Genomic DNA, 25,349 nt, shown 5'->3' with positions numbered 1-25,349 from the left:
CAGGATTTCCGGCGATGTGCATTCAGTGGGAGGAGACGTTCCCGTCGACGAGAGGTGCCTAGGTGACTTCGTAGGCTCAGTCTTTCGGAGGTGCTCATAAGGGTAGGGTGTACGTGTGTACGTTCATATGGGTGAGTGTATGCGCGTGTATATAAGCGCTTGCGTCTGTACTGTTTTAAAAAAACTACTTTGTACACAGGGACAGGGGTGCCACGTCAAATGGTCGACACATAATTATATCTCATCTAGATTTGTTTCAGCGCTTCCTTTAGCAAATCTACGGCAAATTCGTCCCCTTTTTCCCTTTCCCTCCTTATAAATGACCTCTAACGCTTCACTACGCTCCCACACTACTACAGCAAGCAACAACCAGTCAAGAAGAGCAGAAAACCAACCACACATGCTTGCTCCTAGTGCTGAGGAGCAACATATCAACAAGAAGTGCAGAAACAATGAGACCAGGGGCAGGTTTCAATGCGACGGCGGCAGCAACAAAGGCTGCGGTAGCCCCTCTGGCCGCCGGCGCCGCGCACTCCGCGTGGCACTCGCCGGTGCCGTACCTCTTCGGTGGCCTGGCCGCGATGCTGGGACTCATCGCCTTCGCCCTTCTCATCCTCGCCTGCTCGTACTGGAAGCTGTCCGGGTACCTGGAGGGCAGCGCCGGCCGCGGTGACGCCGAAGGTTCCGCCACCGACGGCGCCAAGCCGGTGGCCTCGGACCTGGCGCCAGCAGCGTGGGAGGAGAAAGTACTGGTGGTCATGGCCGGGGACGTGGAGCCGACGTACCTGGCCACGCCCATGTCAAGCAGAGACCGTAGCGGCAAGGGAGGAGAGGAAGAGAAGAAGGTGTCCATGGTCGCCATGGCTAGCACCAAGGATGCTGGTAATGGTGAGCACAGTCAGAACCAGAGAGAACGAGACGACCACCACTTCCCCGAGGTGTGAGTTTTGCATCCTGTTCCTTTTTAGGCTTAGGTGAGCTGGCAGTGAAGCCTTTTGATTCTTCCAAATAGGAGAAAGTTCATCTGCAGTTCTGGACTATGCAGGGAGAGCGTAACCCCGATCAGAGCCATGTTTTTCGTGGGGTTCTTCAGTTTTTGCAATGACCAAATCGATTAGATCAGCAATCAAGGTCATGTTTTTGCGGATTTATCTCTAACTTTTGCTATAACGGGAGTGGAATTAGAGCATGAGAAATGCAGCTTTTGATACCAAGCTTTTTGTTACCTGAGAAATAGTTGGTGCTCTATTTCCTTTCCTGTTGTTTTCTTGCTCTGAGTAATGGAAATGAGCATATTTTTCTTCTTTCTCCCCCTGCTTTCTATCGTGGCCAATAGGCCCCGTGTGTGTGTGTGTGTGCGCGTGTGTGTGTGTGTGTGTGTGGAGGAATCAGCAGGTAGGGCACACACATGGCATGTACGTATGAGTAAACCAAGGGCAAAGTGGATGGGAATGAATCGTTCGTTTCAGGCAGGACAGGACGCGGTGCGTCGATGGGCATACTTCTCATGATTGCGAATATATGATGTGATCAGGGGGGTGCTCTCAGGAGAGGAGACTTGCTTGAGCTGCTTGTTCCCTTGTGGGCTTGTGGCTAATATTGTTTTCAGGATATCCTGAGTCAGCCAAACCTGGGAGACAGGGTCTAGTGAGCAGATTCTTGAAGACGATGTAAGACATCCTCCATGATGTGAACTGTTGACCTGCACGCATCACTAGGAGTCTAGGATGAATGTATGCTGCTATCACCAATGGTATGATTAGTGCTTGGAACGGTACCTTGGCGCCCAGACCAAACCACGTCTACAAAAGTTTGAAACGGCCGCCGGCCGAAGAGGTACGGCACCGGCGAGTGCCACTACGCTCCCCAAACCCTTCTTAGCGGACGGCCAAGTTATTGACCGGTCATAAAATTCCGACTCAGACGGACTCCTCAAACCGGTCCTATATGTCCACGTTGGCCGGCACCCCTCATATCCGGTCCAAATCTGAGATAGGTATAGGAAGGTCCGGAGGCGTCCGCCACGTCAGATCCAATAGGTAGGACGCATCATATTTGCATCAAATTGGTCCACCAAATCCACAAGACCACAACCCTCCTTCCTCGTTCATTTTTCACGCCCTAGCCATCACCACCATCCACCCTTGCTCCCCCATCCACGCCGCCACCCCACCCGCCGCCCTAGATGTCATCGTCGGGTACCCCGTCCACCACCGCGGCCACGGATGTTGCCTCGGCGTCGTCCATGAGCCTCACGTTAGTGGTGCCGAGCTGCAAGCCGGAGAACGTCGCCCCGAGGGAGCGGCGATGGAAGCAGCACAAGAGGGAAGCGACGACAAGGAGTTTCAGACAAGGATGTTGTGGACCTCAAGGAGGATGTGTCCCCTCCGTTGTGCCTGGTCGCCCACACCCGTCTATCCAGCCGCCGACAATGAGGTCGTCGTTCGCCCTGCCCATGATCGACATCAATCCAATGACCGATTGGAGGATTCCAAACGGGTTTATGGGACCGCAGGGGACGGACGACTAGGTGTGCGACTCGCCGCAACTCCATGGATGCACACAAGCACGGGTATCGCCGACGGCAGCAGGTCTACTCGTGTCATGTTCGACGGAATGTCCCAGCTGGAAGGGGTAAATATTTTGCTCAATTTTGTATGGCTTTGTTCATTACATTTGCTATGCATCGTATACGTTAGTTGCATATGCCATTGAATGAATTAGTTGCATATTCCGTTAGTTTATTTGAAATCATGATCGTTTTAGGGGAATACATGATCAAGATGATCAACGAGGGTCAAGAGCCTATGGCCGGTATGGAATATGAGTTGAGGGATTCAAATTTTCTTACATTTGATATTGGGGTAACATCACGTACGCAAGGCACCCAAGGCAAGAACAAAAAAACGACAAAGGCACCCCAAGCAAGAGGTTCGGACTTCACAACATTTGAAGATGTTTTGTTGGTTAAAATTTGGTTGGCCACAAGCATGGACCCTATATGTGGGGAAGAGAAAAAGGACAACAAGTATTGGGAGAAGATCCACAGATTCTATCATGAACACAAGAAAAATGTGAAGCCACATCCTATCATTACCACCCACAATGATGTTTCTCTTCAACATAGATGGTCCACCATTTAGGAAAATGTGAACAAGTTTGCCGCGCACTATGCTTCCGTATTTGGCCGGAATTAAAGTGGGATGAGAGCCCAAACTCATGTAAGTAAAATTGCGAAGTTTTTTGTGAAGTGGCATGCAAATTTCCGGGGCGTCGTGGGTTGTAAACTTTCGCGCACTATCATCTTTTTTCATGCATGCTTCATGATGAAGGGGCATGCTTGCATGTTGAGAGGCATATGATAGTGAGGTGGACCTTTTCTCATGATATTGTATGCTTGCATGTTGAGAGAAATAGTTTGTGATGCTAACCGTATGTTTTTAGGGGTAGTGAGGGCTAGCTTTTTTTTCGAGGCAAGTGAGGGCTATTTAGAAGATGTCTGCCTGGGCCTGAAAGTGTGGCACGTGTGCCAGCACGGCACGGCCCATTTGTAAACGGGCCGCCGTGGGTCGTGCCGTGCCAGGCATGTTTTACGGGGGACGGGCCGTGCCGACCCATTTGGTCAGGTCTGCTCCTCGTGCGATCCGGAATCCCCTCCTCCCTTGTTCGTCGGTCCAGCCAGTAGAAGCGGCGGCGCCCTCCTCGTTGCTGTAGCAGGGCGAGGCAGCGCTCGACCTCCGCCTCCTACCCCCACTGCTGGGCTCAACCCCAGGGCTCCTCTTCTGCGTCCCGACCAGTACCTCAACCAAAACGAGCTCAGATTTCTCAATTTCCATTCGGAAATCAGGACCGTGGTCATCTCCGTCGCCGCCGCCTGCCGCCGCCATCGCCATCGCCATGGCTTTCGCTATACGGGCCATTCACCACCGCCTCCCCCGCTCTCTCCACCACTCCAATCCCCTCTCCACCTCCGCCTCATCTCATGACCTCCGCGAGCTCCTCCGCATCCAACGCATCCTCAGTGACCCCGCAGCAACCACCCAACCCCCGCAAACGCAACAACGCCCACGAGCCGCCGCCACCGCCGACCTGCACCAACTGCTCCACCGCGCGGCCGGCCTCAGCACCGCCGAGGCTACCTCCCTGCTCCACCGCATCCCTAACACCCATCGTCTGGAACACCTTCTCCAAGAACTTCGTGGCCTGCGCCTCCCGGCGGACGAGATCAAGAACGCCCTCGGGTCCGACCCCGACGGGCTCCTCTCCATGGAGCCGGGCGAGCCGTCCCGCCTTGTCGAGCTCCTGGACGAGCTCCGCTGCCGGGCGGCCATCAAGGACCAGGTCCTCTCTCACGGCGTGCTCAGCGCCGCAATCGCCACTAGGCGGCGGGTCGAGCTACTGCACGAGCGCGGGCTGAGCCGGCGGGACGCGCTGAGGGTGATCTCCGTTGAGCCTCGGGCAATTTTATATAGCCTGGAGGATGTGGAGAGGAAGGTGGAGTTCTTGGTGGGCAGGATGGGGTTTGAGATTGGTTGGCTGGTGGAGTACCCGGAGTTCTTGGGGATAAATCTCGACAGGTCGATCATCCCGCGGCACAATGTGGTGGAGTATTTGGCGTCCGTGGGTGGTCTTGGGGACCCCATTGAGATGAAGCATTATGTGAGATTCAGCCGCCTCAGGTTCTACAATCTGTTCGTGAAGCCATACCCGGAGTGCGAGAGGATTTTCGGGGGCCTGGTCAGGGAGAGAAAGGATGAGGTGAGGCGGCGGCATCCGGTGGGATTGTGGAAGCTGTTTAAGCCGACGAAGTATGAGAGCACTGAGGAGAATGTGAGGGACATGAAGCTGGTTGTTGAATCACTTCATTAGCTCTGTTGAGAACAACAAATGGTATGATTTGCAGTGCATTCTGCCAGCAAAATGTCATCTGTGTTGAACAAACATAGAACCAGTTGGAGTTTTGGGACACCATGTCTTTGGAAGGCATTCCAGCATAGAGCGGGAGCTTAATTAAATTGAGTCCTAGGCTCCTAGCTTCAGGTTGAGGTCAATTATAATGCCCTAATCATGGTATGGTGATCAGAGCTGGTCTCATTGGGAAACAAACAAGATAATAGTTTGATGGAATCTGGCAACTTACAGAAGGCTCATCTCAAGTTATCAACAAATAGGTAAGAGAGGCAGTCATTCTCTATATTTTGAATCAGTGATCATCGGGGGAAAATACCTGATAAGTTGCCAAATTGATTATTAATGTTGGCAGACTTGTGAACTTGTATGGTCTTCTCGGAGAAAGGTTATTGTGATACAAATTATATAAGCGGCTAATTGTCTCCTGAAGTTTTTGCAAAATCAAACTGAGTGAATAAGCAGATGACATAGTGTGTGCTGTTATGCTTGGAATTTGTGTACGAAGATGACAGATGATAGCAAAAAAGTGATGTATCTGGAAGAAAACAGCAGTGAGGCTAATACTCAGTTTTAGTATTGTCATTAGAAGCGAGGAAAAAATCAAAGGTACTCAGGTAGTATGCTCTTGTTGCTGGTTCTTGCATGATCTGTTTAGCACAGATGATGTAGGATTTGTAAAATGGTCATGCTTCCTAACTTGTACTCCCTCCGTTCTAAAATAGATGACCCAACTTTGTAATAACTTTGTACTAAAGTTAATACAAAGTTGGGTCATCTATTTTGGAACGGAGGGAGTATCTGTTAACATAAGGTTGGTGGTCACTGTAGAGAGACTAGATGCCTTTATTTCTGTAGTCTTCAGTTTTCAGTTTCTAGTGGAGCACCCGGTATGTGGAGATCATAACTCTTTCTCTACCGTATTTATTTCATAGGAAATGCCAAGATGATACTTGCCATTTCCAGTGCATATAAATACACGGGGATAACTCTTCGTTCTTTTGAACTTCAAAAGCTGACATCTATCTGTCGTAGTGCTCACTATCCTTAATGCACAATATCACTAATGATACGTATCTAATACCTTTTTCTTCTTGAAATTTTCAGTTTGCAGAAGTTAAAATCTGTTTGCGGTCTATAACACCAGGTCTATTTTTTATTTGAATTGTTTATTTTGTGTTGGTCTATTACATTGTGGGAGTAACTTTATAGTGCATGTAGAAAGCGAGGAGAATTTCTGTGTGATGAGAGAGAAGCATTTTTTTCTACTTTAAAGTGCATTGAAAAGATAGAAGTACACTTTTTTTGTGGACAAATTTTGAATGCTAAATGTCCGTTTATTTGAGGACGGAAGGAGTATTGTATAAACTGAAATTAGTGGTGGTGATAGTGAGTTCAGTCTCCACTTCGCTCCAATCTCCCTTATCCATAAGAATCCACCAGACCGCTCCTGGTTGGAAGGTCACTGGGCATGTATACCAATCATGACGAATCTTTACTAGTGGCGATACACCAAACAGTTTTAGATCTGAATTCAAATACGATCAGAAAAGAGTTTAGGAGAAAAAAAATCACGAGCAAGGAGTCTCGGTTCATCTACAATAACCTTCTCTCTCCCTCACCACATTTTACGTTTTTTAACAATGATCTACAACTTTATTCAAACTCGTCAAAATTACAAATACAATGCTACGGGTCATAGATCCAAGAAACTGCAAAGTAACTCCAATAACTAAGAACGATAAAGAAATTTTTCAGAAATATCTTTAGTAAATAGAATTGTCAAGGCTTTGGTAAACAGACTCTGGTCAGATCGGAGCAGCAACATCGTCACTCACACATTTGCACGAACTTTACTCCCTTTATTGGTTTCAAAACACTCTTATGTTGTCCATCCAAAAGAATGAGAAGCCATGAACTTTGAACATATTTTCAGCCGGTAATGATCCCTTAGAGGTATTCAGACCACATTATTTTCATCGAAACTTTGAAGTCTGAATGAATCACACTAATAAACACAAAAAACACTAATACAAACTCATCAAATCTATGTGATCAAATACGCATGCAAAGGTGTTAAAAAATGCATGCAAAGGACATATAAACCCAAAACCCACAAGGTCAGACACTAATACAAACTCTCTCTTTTTTTTGCAACGGGTACTTTGAATGGGCCAGACTTCCAGGGAGTACCTGGGCCACGTGCTGGCCGGGGAAACGTGCGTGACAGATACGCAGCAGCAGCAGCACGCCTCCCGTGGCGCCGCGCTCCAGCCCCGCCTCTCGTCTCCTCCGGCGGCCGCGGCGCGCACCCCCCCCCCCCCACCACCCCCCCCCCCCCGCCCCCCCATCGCAATTGCTCCGTCAACCTACTACCCCGGCTCGGAACCCTCCCCGTTGCCGCAGCAGGGCGAGGCAGCGCTCGACCTCTGCCTCTGTCAGGACCTGCACCGCGCAACTACTGAAGAAGAGAAGAAGGAGCAACAGGAGATTCAGATAACGAACGGTCAAGATGCGAGGATACCGGTTCAGAGCAGATCAACGGCTCAGATGTAGCCTTCACCGTTTATCTGTTTAATTCAGTTATTGTAATATAACCGTTACTACAGTTTACCGCAGCTGAGTTGATCATGTTATAAGTCCGGCTCCGAGGCTTGGTCGGGCAAGTAAGGAATATTCGCTATCTCATAGTAGTAGGTAGAACCCTAGCTATCGTATGGAAGACGGGGTATCTTCTCTCGCAATCCTCCTCTGTATCCAATTTTCCCCAAGTAATTGCATCGATCTGGAGAGAATTGAGCGAGCTATTGATTCCTAAGTGATCCGGGTCTTACAAAGGTATTAGAGCGCCAGTGGATTCCTCGGCGATGACTCGACGGCGGCGAATCGGGCTGTGGAGAACAGGAGGTTGGGATATCTCGTAAAATCCATCCCGTCCCTCCCAGTTCGCGGCGGCGGTGTTGCGTGGCGGCGACAGGCGGCGGTGACATTCGGGCGCAGATCACCGAGTCCGATCCGGTTGCTGAGAGGCATTCTCTCGGTGGTAAAATTCCGGGATCTGAAGGGATCCGTGCGCCAGAGAGGAGATCCGTCAGCGAGGCTAACGGGACTGTCTCAGTCGCATAATAAGTGAGCAAGATGGCGGACACTAGAGCCAAAGTGCAGATCACAGTAGATCGAGTGGAAAAGGAAGTAGCAGATCTACGGGCAGAGGTAGAAGGCCTACAGGAACTCAAACAAGAGGTAACTAAACTCAGATCCGAGATGGTGACGATGCCAAAGGTCGAAGCAAAGTTGTCTGAAATGAATGAGAGAATTCAACAGACACTATAGTTGATTTTGCAGCAGATGAACATCAATCGTCGGAAAGCAGAGATAGTGACTCCAGATCCCAAAGCTCCAGAGCAGTTTAACCAGGAAAAGGACAGTGATCATATATCAGTTACTGTTCCAGGCAGCACCACCGTGCCAGTGGCTCCAGTTTCTCGAAATCTTGAACAAGAATTCAGAGTTTCAGGAAAAGTTCCAGTAACTAACATCACTGACATTACTACAGAGTTGTCACACACTCAACTGATGTCTGAAAGTACCAGAGTGTACAGTGATAAGCAACAGGAACCAGGAGTAAGGGGGCAAGTCAGAAATGCTACAACAAATCCAAGTGCAACAATACAAGCTCATACATTGGGGTTCTCAGGCAACAGTGGGCAATTTGCTCCTATAGGTGCTCCTTTGTTTTCTCCACCACATACTTACAATCCTGTTACTGGTCAATATATTAACATGACAACAACTGCTCAAGGAGTTCCTCCTGTATAACAGGCAATGGGAAACTTGTATGATATTCAGAGAAATCAACACTCAACTCAATTAGGGGGACCCTCTTATTTTGCAGAAGCTGTATTAAAAGGCCCCAGACTGGAAATTCCACTATTCAGTGGAGAGGATCCTATTGGGTGGCTAATAGCTTGTGAAAAATTCTTTGATATGTCTAGAACACCTTATGAGCAGTGGGTGAATCTGGCTACAGGACATCTGCAGGGCAGAGCATCAAACTGGTTAAAGAACATTTGCGTTCCCTGGCAAATGGTCACATGGCAACAGTTTTGTCAAATGATAGCTGACAGATTTTCAGAAGCTAGTGTTCATGAAGCTGTAGAATTGTTGAAAAATATACAACAAACAAACACTGTGGCTCAGTATATTGACAATTTTGAACAGTGTGTGGCTTTAGTCAAAAGAGATCATCCTTGTCTCCAAGAGAATTTCTTATTAAGCTGTTTCATTGGAGGTTTGAGAAGTGATATCAAACATGAAGTATGTGGACAAAACCCACTGGGATAATTGAAGCATATTGGTATGCAAAGGTCTATGAAAAAGTTGTAGCTGCCAGAAAAAATCAAAATCCCCCAATGTACAGAAACAGGAACTATTCAGCTTCTTACAAGCAACCTGCAAATTCATTACAAGTGCAAGTCCCAAGTCAGGAAAAGTACACTGTTCCTTTTCCCAAAGATGCTAGAGCTTGTTGGTATTGTAGGGAACCATGGTCAAGGCAACACAAATGCAAAATTGGGAAAACATTGCACATTTTGCAAGAGATAGATGATGATGAGGACAGTGACAACGCAGAAGACAGTGCTGGTATGGAACAAGCATATCATACAGCTCCAAACACTCCGGATAAGGAAAAAAGCAGTGATCCCACTGTAGAGAAACCTGCACAAGCAATGCACATATCTGCTAATGCAGTAGAAGGAACCCCAAGCCCTAATACCTTCTCTCTGATCATAGAGATTGCAGGAAGAAAAGTCACAGCCTTGTTTGACAGTGGATCTTCAGATACATTTATTAGCACTGAATTTGCTATTAAAAGTAACTGCCACCAACTACCTATACAGCCCAGGAAAGTGACGGTAGCTGGAGGGGGCAAACTCATATCCCTGTCTAAAGTCCCTCAGATGGATTTCCAAATCCAAGGCAAAACCTTTTGTAGCAGTTTCAAAGTGCTGGATCTCCAATCTTATGATATCATATTGGGTGCTGACTGGATATATCAATATAGTCCCATTTGTTTGGATCTGGTAGAGAGAATTTTGATTGTGACCAAACAAGGGCAACCAATCACATTATTTGTTCACACAATTCCTAAGAAGAAATGCATCATCTCAGCAGCTAGGATGGAAACTGCTAACAAAAGGTGTGATGGGTATATTTTGCAGATTCAGGAAGTGGCAACAGACAACAACAAGCAACAGATACCACCACCACCAACACTCCAACCTTTGCTACAGAAATTTGCTGACATTTTTGCAGAGTCAGACAAACTACCTCCACAAAGAGATTGTGATCACAGGATTGTATTACAAGAAGGAGCAAAACCACCAAACTTAAGACCTTACAGAGTACCTCATTATCAGAAAGCAGCCATGGAAGAGATTATTAAACAGTTGATTAAAAAGGGAGAAATTCAGGAAAGTTTTAGCCCTTTTTCTTCACCTGCAATCATGGTCAGAAAGAAAGATGGGGGATGGAGACTGTGTGTGGACTACAGGGAACTTAATGCAATCACCATCAAAAATAAATTTCCTATGCCAATTATTGAAGACCTCTTGGATGAATTACATGGAACACAAGTGTTCTCTAAGTTGGATCTTAGATCTGGGTATCACCCGATCAGAATGGTTGTAGAGGATATTCCAAAAACTGCCTTCAGAACTCATACGGGTCACTATTGTTGGAAATATGCCCTAGAGGCATAATAAATGGTTATTATTATATTTCTTTGTTCATGGTAATTGTCTATTGTTCATGCTATAATTGTATTGTCCGGAAATCGTAATACATGTGTGAATACATAGACCACAAAGTGTCCCTAGTAAGCCTCTAGTTGACTAGCTCGTTGATCAACAGATAGTCATGGTTTCCTGACTATGGACATTGGATGTCATTGATAACGGGATCACATCATTAGGAGAATGATGTGATGGACAAGACCCAATCCTAAGCATAGCATAAAAGATCGTGTAGTTTCGTTTGCTAGAGCTTTTCCAATGTCAAGTATCTTTTCCTTAGACCATGAGATCGTGCAACTCCCGGATACCGTAAGAGTGCTTTGGGTGTGCCAAACGTCACAACGTAACTGGGTGACTATAAAGGTGCACTACGGGTATCTCCGAAAGTGTCTGTTGGGTTGGCACGGATCGAGACTGGGATTTGTCACTCCGTGTGACGGAGAGGTATCTCTGGGCCCACTCGGTAATGCATCATCATAATGAGCTCAATGTGACTAAGGTGTTAGTCACGGGATCATGCATTGCGGTACGAGTAAAGAGACTTGCCGGTAACGAGATTGAACAAGGTATTGGGATACCGACGATCGAATCTCGGGCAAGTAACATACCGATTGACAAAGGGAATTGTATACGGGATTGATTGAATCCTCGACACCGTGGTTCATCCGATGAGATCATCATGGAACATGTGGGAGCCAACATGGGTATCCAGATCCCGCTGTTGGTTATTGACCGGAGAGGCGTCTCGGTCATGTCTGCATGTCTCCCGAACCCGTAGGGTCTACACACTTAAGGTTCGGTGACGCTAGGGTTGTAGAGATATATGTATGCGGAAACCCGAAAGTTGTTCGGAGTCCCGGATGAGATCCCGGACGTCACGAGAGGTACCGGAATGGTCCGGAGGTGAAGAATTATATATAGGAAGTCCAGTTTCGGCCACCGGGAAAGTTTCGGGGGTTACCGGTATTGTACCGGGACCACCGGAAGGGTCCCGGGGGTCCACCGGGTGGGGCCACCTATCCCGGAGGGCCCCGTGGGCTGAAAGTGGAAGGGAACCAGCCCTTAGTGGGCTGGGGTGCCCCCCTTGGGCCTCCCCCCATGCGCCTAGGGTTGGGAACCCTAGGGGGGAGTTCCCCCTTGCCTTGGGGGGCAAGGCACCCCTTCCCCCCCACTTGGCCGCCGCCCCCCCCTTGGATCTGATCTCCAGGGTCGGCGCCCCCCCAGGGGGCCTATATAAAGGGGGGGAGGGAGGGCAGCACACAACAGCCTTGGGCGCCTCCCTCCTCCCCTGCAACACCTCTCTCTCTCTCGCAGAAGCTCGGCGTAGCCCTGCGGAGACCCGCTACATCCACCACCACACCGTCGTGCTGCTAGATCTCCATCAACCTCTCCTTCCCCCTTGCTGGATCAAGAAGGAGGAGACGTCGCTGCACCGTACGTGTGTTGAACGCGGAGGTGCCGTCCGTTCGGCACTCGGTCATCGGTGATTTGGATCACGGCGAGTACGACTCCGTCATCCACGTTCATTGGAACGCTTTCGCTCGCGATCTACAAGGGTATGTAGATGCACTCATTTCCCCTCGTTGCTAGTATACTCCATAGATGCATCTTGGTGAGCGTAGGAATTTTTTAAATTATGCTACGATTCCCAACAACTATGAGTATAAAGTAGTTCCTTTTGGACTATCTTGTGGGCCAGGAACTTTTCAGGGCCTCATGAACACTGTATGTGAAGAAATCAATGAACCAGAAAAAGAGAAATTCATTCTAGTGTTTTTTGATGACATGTTGGTGTTCAGCGAATCACTAGAACAACATTATTCTCACTTGGAAAGAACTTTTGAAATCTTAAGAAAGCATGAACTTTATGTCAAGCTGTCCAAGTGTACATTTGCAACAACTCAAGTGTCATACTTGGGTCACATAATTTAGACAAGGGAGTAGCCACTGATCCAGGAAAGATCCAGTCAGTAGTGGAATGGCCAGAACCTGAGAATATTAAACAGCTCAAAGGATTTCTAGGTCTGACTGGTTATTACAGAAGATTTGTGAAGAATTATGGACAAATGTGTAGACCACTACATGATATGTTGAGAAAAGATGCATTTCAGTGGGGACCTGAGCAAAGCAAAGCCTTTCAAGCATTAAAAACCACTATGACCAGTTGCCCTGTTTTGGCACTACCAGATTTCACTCTACCTTTCACAATAGAGGTTGATGCTTGTGCAACAGGTATTGGAGCAGTTTTAATGCAACAAGGCAAACCACTTGCTTTCTTGAGTAAAAGCTTAGGACCAAGGTCTGCTGCCCAGTCAATCTATGAGAAGGAAGCAATGGCCATTTTAGAAGCACTGAAGAAGTGGAGACACTATGTGTGGGGACATCCTTTGATCATAAAAACAGATCAACAGTCCTTAAAATATATGACTACTCAGAGATTAACTGAAGGAGTCCAACACAAGCTGTTACTTAAACTTCTGGAGTATGATTATACCATTGAGTATAAAAAGGGAAAGAAAATAAAGTGGCAGATGCACTTTCCAGAAGGGACAATGTACAACACATACAGTGCAACAATATCACTGTAGTGATTCCTTCTTGGACTGAAGATGTGAGGAAAAGTTACCAAGAAGATCAGGACACTGACAAAATTTTGAAGAAAGTGGCTGCAGATGTGGAGGAAAATCCCAAGTTTACCACTCACAATGGACTGTTAAAATATAAAAACAGAATATATGTGGGAGCCACCACTAACTTTAGATTTCACTCATCTGCCATAGGGGGCCACTCGGGAATTAAAGCCACTTACTATAGAATCAAGAAAGTCTTTTACTGGCCAAACATGAAGAAAGATATTGAAGTTTTTGTCAGTCAATGTCCTGTGTGACAACTTAACAAAGTGGAACACATTTACCCTCCTGGATTACTGCAACCCCTACCTATTCCTGACATGGCTTGGTCCCACATCACAATGGACTTCATTACAGCTCTACCAAATTCTCAGGGCAAGGAGGTTATTCTAGTGGTGGTGGACAAGACTAACCAAATATTCACATTTTATCCCATTAGCTCATCCCTACACAAATGACAGTATTTGAGGCACTCATGGATAATGTGATTAAGTTGCATGGCCTGCCTATCTGTATTGTGTCTGACAGAGACTCAATCTTTACCAGTGCTTTATATCAAGAGTTGTTTCAAGCTTTTGGAGTTCAGATCAGATTTAGCACTGCTTCTCACCCACAAACAGATGGACAGACAGAAAGGGTAAATCAATGCTTAGAAGCTTATCTATGAGGGATGGTTTTCCAAGAGCCCAAGAAGTGGATGAAGTGGCTACCATTGGCAGAGTTATGGTATAACACCAGTTACCATTCTTCATTAAAGTGCACACCATTCCGGGCACTATATGGATATAAACCACCTCAGATTGGAGAATTTGCTGCCACACAGCCACTGTCTCCAGAGGCAGTTCTAACAGTTTCTGAAAGAGAGCACATGATGCAAAGACTGAAAGCAAACCTGGAACATGCACAAAGTAGAATCAAACATTTTGCTGACTAGAAGAGAACAGAGAGGCAGTTGGAAGTAGGGGATTTGGTATTTCTCAAAATACAACCCTACAGACAAAATGCTTTTGGTTTGAGAGGATCTCTGAAACTAAGGTCAAAGTTTTATGGCCCTTACAAAATCCTGGAACGGATTGGGGAAGTTTCTTACAAGCTACAATTACCAGAGGGAACTAATATACATCCTGTGTTTCACATTAGCCAACTCAAAAAACACATTGGTCACCGAGCTGTACCATTGCCCCATGTGCCACTAGTCACACCAGAAGGGTATGTTAAGACAATTCCTGTGGCAGTGTTAGACCGCAGAGTGATACAAAGGAACAAGACACCAGTAGGCCAATGCTTGGTCCAATGGGAGAGTTTGGCTCCAGATGATGCAACGTGGGAAGACGCAGCGTTCCTCAACAAGACATTCCCTGGCCACAAGCTTTTTCGCCTCGAGGACAAGGCGATTGTTATGGCGGCGGCATTGTTAGGACCTGCACCGCGCAACTACTGAAGAAAAGAAGAAGGAGCAACAAGAGATTCAGATAACGAACGGTCAAGATGCGAGGATACCGGTTCAGAGCAGATCAACGGCTCAGATGTAGCCTTCGCCGTTTATCTGTTTAATTCAGTTACTGTAATATAACCGTTACTACAGTTTACCGCAGCTGAGCTGATCATGTTATAAGTCCGGCTCCGAGGCTTGGTCAGGCAAGTAAGGAATATTCGCTATCTCATAGTAGTAGGTAGAACCCTAGCTATCGTACGGAAGACGGGGTATCTTCTCTCGCAATCCTCCTCTGTATCCAATTTTCCCCAAGTAATTGCATCGATCTGGAGAGAATTGAGCGAGCTATTAATTCCTAAGGGTGTGTTTGGTTTAAGAACGAAGTAGAATGGAATGTCATGGTTCCGTTCCACTGGAATGGGTCGGTTCCGTTCCCGTGTTTGATTGGGGATATTTGATGGAATGGAATGGTTACGTTTCAATGTTTGGTTTGAGGGATATAATGAAATGAATTCAGTTCAACCCATCTTTATAAAAATGATGAGGCTGCCTCTTAAATTCATATATATACAAAATGAACAAGTATAAAATCTTTATATTTCTAGAAATATATTATTGGAATTTTCAGAAGCATTTACATCGAATTGTACTTTCAATTGAATGTTTGCAATGACTTCTGCTATTGAGAGGACAAAGACACGGGTAAAAAATCATCAACGAGCAAACAATCAAGGAAATTTGCTCACAGATGAAGCGCAACAAAACTCTTGCTGTTGACCTCGAGATAGTTGCACAACAAGAGCAACCCCTGTCCATCCCATAGATCAGGTCCCAGAAGTAGTGCTCGTCGCTGTTGTAACCCACGTCAGATCAGGTCGTCGCCGTCCCTGGCACCTCAGCTCGTCGCCGTCGCCTAGCAGACCAAGTGGAGAGAGAGCCGTGAAGGAGAGGGGTTGGAGGAGAGGAGGTGAGTGCGAGGGTGAGAGGAAGCAGGCGAGGGGAACGAGCGGTTCCGCGTCGCCGCTCAATTTCGAGGTATCACCTCGTTCCGGATATCGGCCGAATATTCGGTTTGTGGGAACGAGTCCGTCCCCGGTCCACCTACATACTGAACGCGAGAATGTGGCCCAAAAACGGGTCCGACCCGTGACATTCCAGCCTGTTCCTGCAAGCAAACACACCCTTAAGTGACCCTACCCCGGCTCGGAACCCTGCCGCAGCAGGGCGAGGCAGCGCTCGACCTCCGCCTCCTACCCCCACCCACACTGCTGGGCTCGGCCCCGGGGCTCCCCCGGCCAACACTCCAAGAACAGTTCCCACGAGGATAGTACGTGCCCTCACTCTCGGACTCGAAACATCGGCCCGCTGACAGCCCGCCCCCTCCGACCTTATTTACCAAGCCTGCTGCCCACCAGACCCCCGTCCACCTACCCAATCCACGACCGTGAGAAACGGCGGTCAGAGCTCAAGCGACCACCAACCAAGCCCATAGCCGCCGCCGCCGCCGCCAGGGACCCCTCCCCCCTTCCTTTCCCCCACGAGGTGCATTTATACGCTCGCACACCTTCCTGACACTTCCTGTAACTCCCGCTTTCAGCTCACTCCGATCAATCTCGATTTGCCAGCCCTCCGCGACGCCGGCAGGTCGCTGTTGAGCCTGACTACTCCCCGTAGCGGACATGGGATCGACGGCGCTCGGTGGTGCGGCTCCGGCGCGCGCCGGATTGGCCCCCAAGGTGACGCCCGCTCTTTCGTTCCATTTCTATCATGTGCAAGCTCTGATTGCTTGGGGAATTGAATAGGGGCGTGCCTGAGTTGGTTCGGACCGTGTTGACCAGCTCTGGCCGTGTATTGGTTGGTTCTCACCTGTCAGTTGAACCCGATTAGCTGTTCTAGGCGGTCGTTTCTTCCCCCCTCTGTAGAGCATGTGTAATAAACATATGCCCTAAGCGTGACAAGGGAATTACATCGAACTAAGGTTTTAGTGAAACTGATTGCTTCGGTACCAGTAAGCAAATTTGAATTTGCTAACTGAAATGTCTGAGAATGGTATGATTGCATCTTTTAAATGGGGATATCAACTGTACCTTAGAGCCAGTGTATTGGTCATAACGGGTGGTCCTTTTGACCCAACCGTGGCATCGTTCCAGCAATTGCATCCTGTTTCTGTTTCGTCATGAAATTGCTTATTTTTAACTTGAGCGCTAAAACGATTTCTTATTTCTCGTGTAGAGTGGAGTCCTTGGATCTACTTTCAAGCCATGTGGTGGTTTCAAGCTCAAAACAACTACTAAGATGAGTTTTATGCCCTCTTATTTTCTTATAAAGATTTGTTTGTGTAGTGTGGTATTCCACATACTAATAAAAGTGTCTACATTGAAGGTTGGACGCTCTTCAGTTTGTGTGAGGGTATCCATTGCTTCTTCACCACAAAAACAGTACTCTCCTAAGACATCAGCAGTTAAATCAGGGGAGGAAGTGCGCATTGCGGTGCTAGGAGCCAGCGGTTATACCGGGGCTGAGGTTGTTCTTTTCTCCCTGTCATTTTCCATTTGTGTTGACTGCTTATCATCCAGGACCAGGGTTAGATTGTTTCACCCGACAACCATATAAACAAGGGCACATTCTTGGCCCCTATTACCAAAAATGTGGCAGGGTGGGATTGGTTTGGTTGCAAACCCACCTTTACTCCTATGCAATTATCTTCTTTTTTGCTTTTCCGATGCAACATTCTGGTGCTAGGATTCTGATATTTTGATCCTCTTATGGCTCAGTTACTAATGTGGTACGGTACATTTTTGCCAACAGATTGTTCGGCTTCTAGCAAACCACCCTCAGTTCCGTATCACAGTGATGACCGCAGACAGAAAAGCTGGTGAACAGTTTGGATCTGTATTTCCTCACTTGATAACACAAGTAAGAACTTTTCTTCACTTCCTCCACATTTGATGCGTCATTATTGTGCATGAAGAATTAGCTGAACCTTTCAGCAGTAGCACATTTCGGTATGGCATATATTGATCCTCTTTTAATATTGCAGGACCTGCCAAATTTAGTTGCGATTAAAGATGCAGATTTTTCAGATGTTGATGCTGTTTTTTGTTGCTTGCCACATGGAACAACACAGGTTGGTATCTTCATCATGATTTTTCTGAGATATTTTCTGTCAATTGCTGAACTTATGAAGGCATCCAGTTATATGCTCTGCTGTCAATTGGGAGATCAGATTTTGTACTGGACACACTAAGAGCAATGCCTGATCGCAAGTTTTTTATCAGGAAATTATTAAAGGCTTACCCCAACAACTGAAGATTGTTGATCTCTCTGCGGTATGCTCTACACAAACTCATGCTTTATCTGCATAGGTCCTCGGTTGCTATTGAACATCCAATCATTCTGACTTACCATGCTTGCAGGATTTCCGATTGCGTAACATCAATGAGTATGCTGAGTGGTATGGCCATGCTCATAGGGCACCAGAACTTCAGGTTTTCTTGACTACTATACCCTACAGATTTTTTAATATACCAGCCATTGGTCACACAAATTTTGAAGCTACCAAGTTCTGAAGTGCCAGTTTCAACATTTAATTACCAACTTGGATTCCTATTGACATGTTCCATCGATTTCTTTGTATATTACATTTGGGCTTCAGTTAGATTCCTTTGTAGCCTATGATGTTTTTTACTCCTCTCCTGTCATTATGTGTGTTTGTTATAAACTCATTTCCTTTGTGGTCTGTGTATCTTTATATTCAGGAAGAGGCTGTTTATGGTTTGACGGAGGTTCTTCGAGATGAAATAAGAAATGCACGGCTTGTTGCCAACCCGGGATGTTATCCCACGTCTATTCAGCTCCCTCTTGTTCCTCTAATAAAGGTTAGAATCAATAGAAGTTCTTAGTCCTCCCATTCTTTGATCAAAGCAACACAAGTTTAGACTCAATAGCCCCCACTTGTGCGATATATTTACAAATGTACAAAGAATCTCCATTTTCTGTAGCAAAGGAAGTAAATTTGTCAAAATATTCTGCCTAGTCATGCTCCTTTATGTAAATTTAAAAATGTCATCAGTTTAATATTACCTCCGTTCCAAATTATAAGATGTTTTGGATATTTCAATATGGACTACATATGGACTGAAATGAGTGAGCAAACACACAAATATACATCCGATTCAGAAATAAGTTAGAACATCTTATAATTTGGAACGGAGGGAGTAGTCTTCTTAGTATCTAGGTTGCGGACATACGTTGTCTCCACATGGGATTCAGAACAGGATCAGAGGTTCTAACCATATTTTATTTTACCTTGCAGGCAAAACTGATCAAGCTGAGCAATATAATAATTGATGCAAAATCTGGGGTTACCGGGGCAGGTATTTTTTGAAGATACGATGACTTCAAAATATAAGCTTGTAATGACTGGATCAATAACCAAACTGCTCCCCATGACATGTATTTCTTTAGGACGTGGAGCTAAGGAAGCAAATCTGTACACCGAGATAGCTGAAGGCATTCATGCTTATGGAATAAAAGGCCACCGTCATGGTAATCCTTTTTTTCCAAACATCTCAAGTCTGACATTTGTTCTCCCTTTGGTAAAGTGGCTTTAGTATGGCCTTACTGACAATGAGATAAAACCATTTCAGTTCCTGAGGTTGAACAAGGATTGTCAGAGGCTGCTGAATCCAAAGTTACTATCAGCTTCACTCCAAATCTTATCTGCATGGTAAGCACATACTCAAAGACAACTCCAGGTTCTGCAGTTTGTTCTGTGCTGCACCTGCACTAAAGGCATAAAAAATGTGTGGAATTCAGTTGTTAAATCAAATCATTTATCTGTATGATGAACAGAAACGTGGGATGCAATCTACTATGTTTGTTGAAATGGCACCTGGAGTGACTGTCAGTGATTTGTATCAGCATCTCAAGTCTACTTATGAGGTTTGTTTGTTTGACCATGTGGATTAAATTATCATTCTGCAGAGAGCTCCTATTTTACAGTTTTACCACATAAATGCTTTTTCTTTTGTTAGCATCATTCTGCGTGTGCATCTTTTCAGGGTGAAGAATTTGTCAAGCTGTTAAATGGCAGCAATGTTCCTCACACACGCCATGTTGTTGGATCAAATTACTGCTTCATGAATGTCTTCGAGGACAGAATTCCTGGAAGGGCAATCATCATCTCTGTCGTAAGTGCTGCATCAATCTATAAGTTGCTCAAGGTTAGCGAAATGTTGCAGATTTAAAGATGCAAAATCCTTATTCTTCTTGTTCTTCAACACTGCAGATAGACAATCTTGTAAAGGGAGCATCTGGCCAGGCCGTGCAGAACCTCAATCTGATGATGGGACTGCCTGAGAACATGGGGCTGCAATATCAGCCCCTATTTCCTTGATATGTTGTGCCTTTGTTGTGCTCTTTCTCGATGATGCTTTGGAGTTAAGCACCCATCTCTGTTTTCCGTTGAGAAGCAAAGAGCTGAATGTCGGAGTGTAACCAAACTCGCTCAACAGCAAAACTTGGTTTGTGCTGGTGTAGTATTTAGAGAGGAGCAACAATTAGCAGTTGAATAAGAGTATGAACTGAGTGGCTTGGTGTAATGAAAGTCCAAAGGCTATTATATCCTACAGTGGATTGTTGTCATGAGATCAATAAAGCAGTGTAAAACCCGATTCAGAGACATCAACCATTGCTGTCAGCATTGGATAATAGTTAGAAGTGTGTTACTTTTAAATATTAAAGGATAAATTAGTTTTCAAGTTATTTGTCAAATTTTATCTTGTGTGACGTGACCAGATCCTAAACTTTACCACAATAATGCAACTAACTGGTCATTGTGTTTCTGTCCTTTCTAGCCTATCAAAATACCATGATTTATTTCTGAGTCAACTTTGAATCTATCTAATTAGTTACCATCTGTTGTTTGGAATGCCATGGTAAAGCTCCAGCAGTTAATTCTGTTAATGTAAATGGGCTTGCAATAAGGTTGACTTTGTGTGGCCCGTATGCAGTTGTGACTCAAGAGGAGCCTGGCAGCATAAATTTTATTTGAGAATTGCTTGTGTTCATTTGATTTCATATTTACATGATAAATGTGTGTAGATGCATCGAAAGAGGAACCCAGGGATTATTATTTTTATTTCCCATTGTTCTTCTATGTCTGGTTGATTCTTTCGTTATGCTGTTGGGTGCTATCCACACAACAGATCTTTGTTATTTTGACATATGTTAGGGGCTGCAAGCCTGTCATGAACTCTGAACTTATAAATTGATTTTAGAAATGTATGGTCAGGTTCCAGTAGTTCTTCAGCCAGAAGTTTTAATTACTTTCTTCATTTTCTGGAGTGATGATAAAAAAATATAGCTCCAAATATTATAATTTTGTCATTTTTTTTACTGGTCAATCTGATGTTAATGTTGCAAAATCTAAGAACATAATAATTTGATGCGACTGTACAAACTTGTCAAAGATATAGGTACATATATCGATCTTCTACAAAATATCAATTGGTAAATATATGACTATGAGGGAGGCTGCAATGATAAGTCTAAGTTGTTCATTGCATTAAGGAGGGTTAGCCACTCAGCCTACATACCTACGTAAGAGGCAATGCAAAGAAAACTGATGTTGCATGTAAGTAAATTTGAAGCCTAATGGTGAAATAGGAATATTATCCTTTTGAGTATTGTTCTTCAAGGGCTCTTAACTCTTTACTTCTTCAGTACCACTTATTCCTAAATTTTCTTGCTAATGGGTCTTGTTAGGAGATGTATCTAGGCCCTCCTAGCAAAATTTTGAGTTAAAAATTAACTGTTGATGCTTTCTTTTTTGGTTGTGCTAATCGAAGATGCTATGTTCTGTTTGACTTGAAATGGCTGTAGGCTTGGAAACACTTCTGCACTACTTTATTAACCTTTGACCTTCAGGCTTCAGGTCTTTATGCATATTCTCTGACTTCTTGTTCGTTCTCTGGTTTATTAATGTATTTTTGTTTTGTTTGACTTCTCAGTTTTTTGCATTCACAATGCATATGAAATATGAAAGTATGATACATGTTCTTCTGTTTTTAATCAACTTGTTTGGGGGTATTTTCGGGAGTGGTAAAATGCAGATGTGGTTTGGGTTAGCCAAGATCATTGCAAGTCTTTATAATATGTGTTTCACACTTATTTGATATACCTACAAGATAAAATGAAACCGTCCTTCATGTTTTTCTCATTCTGTGTTGCTTTATTTTCATGATAATATCATCATAGCGTGGAAATATCAAAATAAATTTTATCCACTTGAGCTTAAATAGGTAAGGAATGTTTATGCAGTTATTTTAATGTATGTTTATTGAGAATATTCGTATTATCTAAAAGAATGTTTATGCAGTTATTACAATGTATATTTATTGAGAATAATCGTATTAACTAAGGTAGATAGGTTTCAAGTGCATGCTGCAGCAGAACCTACTGGAACTTTTACTTATAAACACTTTGACCTCAGTTTCATTTGAGTTATGTTACTGTACTAGTTAATTTCCTGTAGCATGGCTGCAGCAAACTTTTTTTTCGTAGCAGCGACTCTGCAGGTAAGGTCTTTGTTTTGGATGCTATTTCACATGGTCGATGTACTTTTCTTCACCATTTCTTGTTACGTAAATGTATATAGTTCAGTAAATTAGTATTTATAAGTAAAAAACTTTCCATGTATCAAAAGTCTTACTCCCTCCGTTTCTAAATATAAGGCTTTCTAGAGATTCCAATGCGGACTACATGTGGAGCAAAATGAGTCAATCTACACTCTAAAATACGTCTATATACATCCGAATGTAGTCCATATTGAAATCTCTAAAAGGTCTTATATTTAGAAACGGAGGGAGTAAATGTTATTGTCTGACTAGTTAATTAGCAGGTTGTTCACAATGTATATAATTCAGTAAATTAGTATTTATAAGTAAAAACTTTCCATGTATCAGAAGTCTTACATGTTATTGTCTGACTAGTTAATCGAATACTCTGAAATATATTGTATCGGAGAGTTGTGTTCCTGGGTATCTATCATATTGACACTTCTATGCAAGTCAATCAGTAATATTCCATTAATTGGTTCGACTTGCCATTATCCTTTTTCTCAATTGAAAGTGACACACCATTTTATAAACTGAAAGTAACAATGAGAAATATGTTGTGTAAACATTTGACCAAAGAATCAGAATTTGCTGCCAAGTGAAGCTGCCATCCCCATTGGGTAAATTTCCATGATACAGTGTTCCAAAAAGATCCATTATTATAGTGCACATAATGTTATCCTAGTTAACATGCAAAAATAATAATATGAAATTCGTCCTTGATATGTAGAACCAAAAAGGGGATAGTGATCACTTGGAAAAAAGGGGATAGTAATATTTGTGCGCATGAGCAGTACTCATACTCAGGTTCCATACATAAGTAGCTTTATTAGTGTTATTTAATCTTAATAAGACAACAACAAGGTTATTTCTCCATACATATTTTATTAGTGGTAGTCCTATGCTTGATCTGTGGGCTAAGGAGAATTTCATGTTTGTCCCTTCAGATTTGAATGGGTTCAGAGGAAACAATTTTGTAATTTCGCTTCCTCATGATGCAATTGGACCTTCTAGAAGTCGGAAAGTTACTTTGTATTTTGGGTATGTTCTAGGACTCCATATTCTTCATTTCTATGTCTATCAGAGACACAAGATTACTATTTAGGTATTTCACAAATCATTCTGCAATTTGGCTGCAGAATGTTTGGAAGTTCCTGATTCTTTCATGCAGCTAAAAGGGCAACAACAAACAGGTCTATAAACAAAACACATTATCTTGCTCCTTCCAATTCATCTCCCTTTGCCAGCATCTTAGATATCATTGTTTATTCCATCCTTGATCCTCTGTGTGGAACAAAGAGGCAAGAAGAATAAGTCCTTTTTTGGTGGCGAAGGGGCATTGCACAAGTACAGCTCATTCCTTGCACGACTGGTAGATTCGAGTCATGTGCAGCTCCTAATTCCCTGAATATACGGAAATCAGTTCCAGTTGATGAGGATATCAGCATCAGATCATCCAATGACTCAGATTTGTCGGGTCATTGCAAGACTGATGTTGTGCAGAGTCATTTAGATTTCACATGCTCTCTGATTTTGAAGATATGCCATAATCTGAAAAGAGTATTGAAAGTGCCCACCTGTGAATCTGTGATGTCTCTGGTAATCTTGGCTGAAACTTTTACCTGGTTGACCACCAGACAGATGTCATATTATACTGATGATAGTTACAACTGTACAGGTTTTCTCAGTTCTCAGTTTGCCTAGATCTGTATTGCACTCTTTGGGTGCTCGGAGCTTCTTTCTTCTATACACTCGTTCGCCAGCTGTGTACAGGTTTTCTCAGTTCTTTTTTTTTTTGACAAAGGGTGGATTTTATTAACTCAAAATGAAGTATCAAGTGGATACAAAGACAATGAGCACACACCCGGCCTCTGCATAACAAAGATGCACACAGCCAACATCAACGCACACACTGGCAAAAGGCAAAGTCATATAAGACCAAAGCTATGCCCAAGCGAGGAAAAAGAAAATAACTCGAAGCGATCAAAACAGTGATCACCAAACTACAACAACGACTGTATCCGCACCAACCGTCTTTCGACACCATAAGGACAACGATGTTCTTCAACAACAATGCCTTCAGGAAGGAAACGACGCCATCACCGAATCAAACCACTATAGGCCACATTTTAGGTTTTCACCCCGAAGAACAGATCTGAGCAATTCCAAACAATGCCTTCAACAAGGTAACGACACAAATACATCATCATTGCCAGGTATAAGCAATTCATGTCATACCTAGGGTTTTCACCCCGGAGCTCGAGACCTGGTACTGAAGAAGCACCACCAAATCGAAGTCAAACCTATGTTGTCGCCGCCACTTTTCCATTGTCCGAGCGGCTACATGTCATGGGCAAATTCCCATCGTCTGTGCTGCACAATCATATCCTTTGCGTCAAGTCATCATCCGTAGATTGGATCTCATCACTGTCCAAGGCAAACTGATTGAAGTGGGAACCGTCAAACCCACAACGGAGCATTCCGACTACATCCCACGACCACACCAGTATGAGTTGCCGGCAACGGCCATCAGATCTGGAGATAAACCCTCATGAAGACAGTTCGGTGGTCAACGCAAACTGCAGCTCAAGAGGCCATTGATGCTGCCACGATAAGGTCTGAAGGATCCGGCGCTGAATCGAAGCACGGGAACCCCAGAACTGCCCCAGATCCATCGCACCCCTGAAACGCCATCGCAGGCACAAATCATGGTCGTGGCTCCGGCTACCTTCCCAAATCCCATCGTGAGATGTCATCCCATGAGAAGGAGCTGCCAGATCCACCGGGACGGAGCAGCCAGCAACCGGAGCCGAGGAGCACGAACTGCCAGTCCGATCCGACCGCACCTAAAATGGGGGAGAATTTCACTTCCCCGGCCTCTGCACCAACTAGGGATGCATACGGCCATTTTAGTATGAGTACCAAGATAAACATGGTCCTCAGAATTTTTTAAATGAGTATC

The 25,349-nt window shown here is 44.7% G+C and overlaps 3 protein-coding genes across 4 annotated transcripts; all 3 read left to right on the top strand.

The window, feature by feature from the left end:
* Window positions 1-353: 353 nt before the first annotated feature.
* On the top strand, window positions 354-1,304 carry LOC123099591 (protein GLUTAMINE DUMPER 3). Its single transcript, XM_044521721.1, has one exon. It carries the CDS (start codon window positions 453-455, stop codon window positions 942-944), a length of 492 nt encoding a protein of 163 aa, XP_044377656.1. The 5' UTR covers window positions 354-452; the 3' UTR covers window positions 945-1,304.
* Window positions 1,305-3,516: 2,212 nt separating this feature from the next.
* On the top strand, window positions 3,517-5,320 carry LOC123096153 (transcription termination factor MTERF15, mitochondrial). Its single transcript, XM_044517780.1, has 2 exons — window positions 3,517-5,171; window positions 5,264-5,320. The coding sequence occupies exon 1, from the start codon at window positions 3,898-3,900 to the stop codon at window positions 4,867-4,869; it is 972 nt and encodes a 323-aa protein (XP_044373715.1). The 5' UTR covers window positions 3,517-3,897; the 3' UTR covers window positions 4,870-5,171; window positions 5,264-5,320.
* A 10,818-nt stretch (window positions 5,321-16,138) lies between these two features.
* LOC123096152 (probable N-acetyl-gamma-glutamyl-phosphate reductase, chloroplastic) lies at window positions 16,139-20,530 on the top strand. Of its 2 annotated transcripts, XM_044517779.1 has the most exons (15): window positions 16,142-16,310; window positions 16,394-16,504; window positions 17,001-17,063; window positions 17,151-17,291; window positions 17,577-17,684; window positions 17,809-17,895; window positions 18,047-18,097; window positions 18,185-18,256; window positions 18,527-18,646; window positions 19,084-19,144; window positions 19,236-19,316; window positions 19,418-19,497; window positions 19,623-19,712; window positions 19,832-19,960; window positions 20,059-20,530. In XM_044517779.1, the coding sequence occupies exons 2-15, from the start codon at window positions 16,448-16,450 to the stop codon at window positions 20,164-20,166; spliced, it is 1,248 nt and encodes a 415-aa protein (XP_044373714.1). In that variant the 5' UTR covers window positions 16,142-16,310; window positions 16,394-16,447; the 3' UTR covers window positions 20,167-20,530. The 2 variants fall into 2 exon arrangements, with proteins under 2 accessions (XP_044373713.1, XP_044373714.1); XM_044517778.1 differs by having other exon boundaries at window positions 16,139-16,310; window positions 17,001-17,291.
* The last annotated feature ends 4,819 nt before the right edge of the window (window positions 20,531-25,349 follow it).

This window comes from Triticum aestivum, chromosome 4D (genome assembly GCF_018294505.1).
Source record: "Triticum aestivum cultivar Chinese Spring chromosome 4D, IWGSC CS RefSeq v2.1, whole genome shotgun sequence".
NCBI classification, from domain to species: domain Eukaryota; kingdom Viridiplantae; phylum Streptophyta; class Magnoliopsida; order Poales; family Poaceae; genus Triticum; species Triticum aestivum.
The sequence above is the reverse complement of the archived record's forward strand: the minus strand, read 5'-3'. Positions and strand labels throughout refer to the sequence as shown.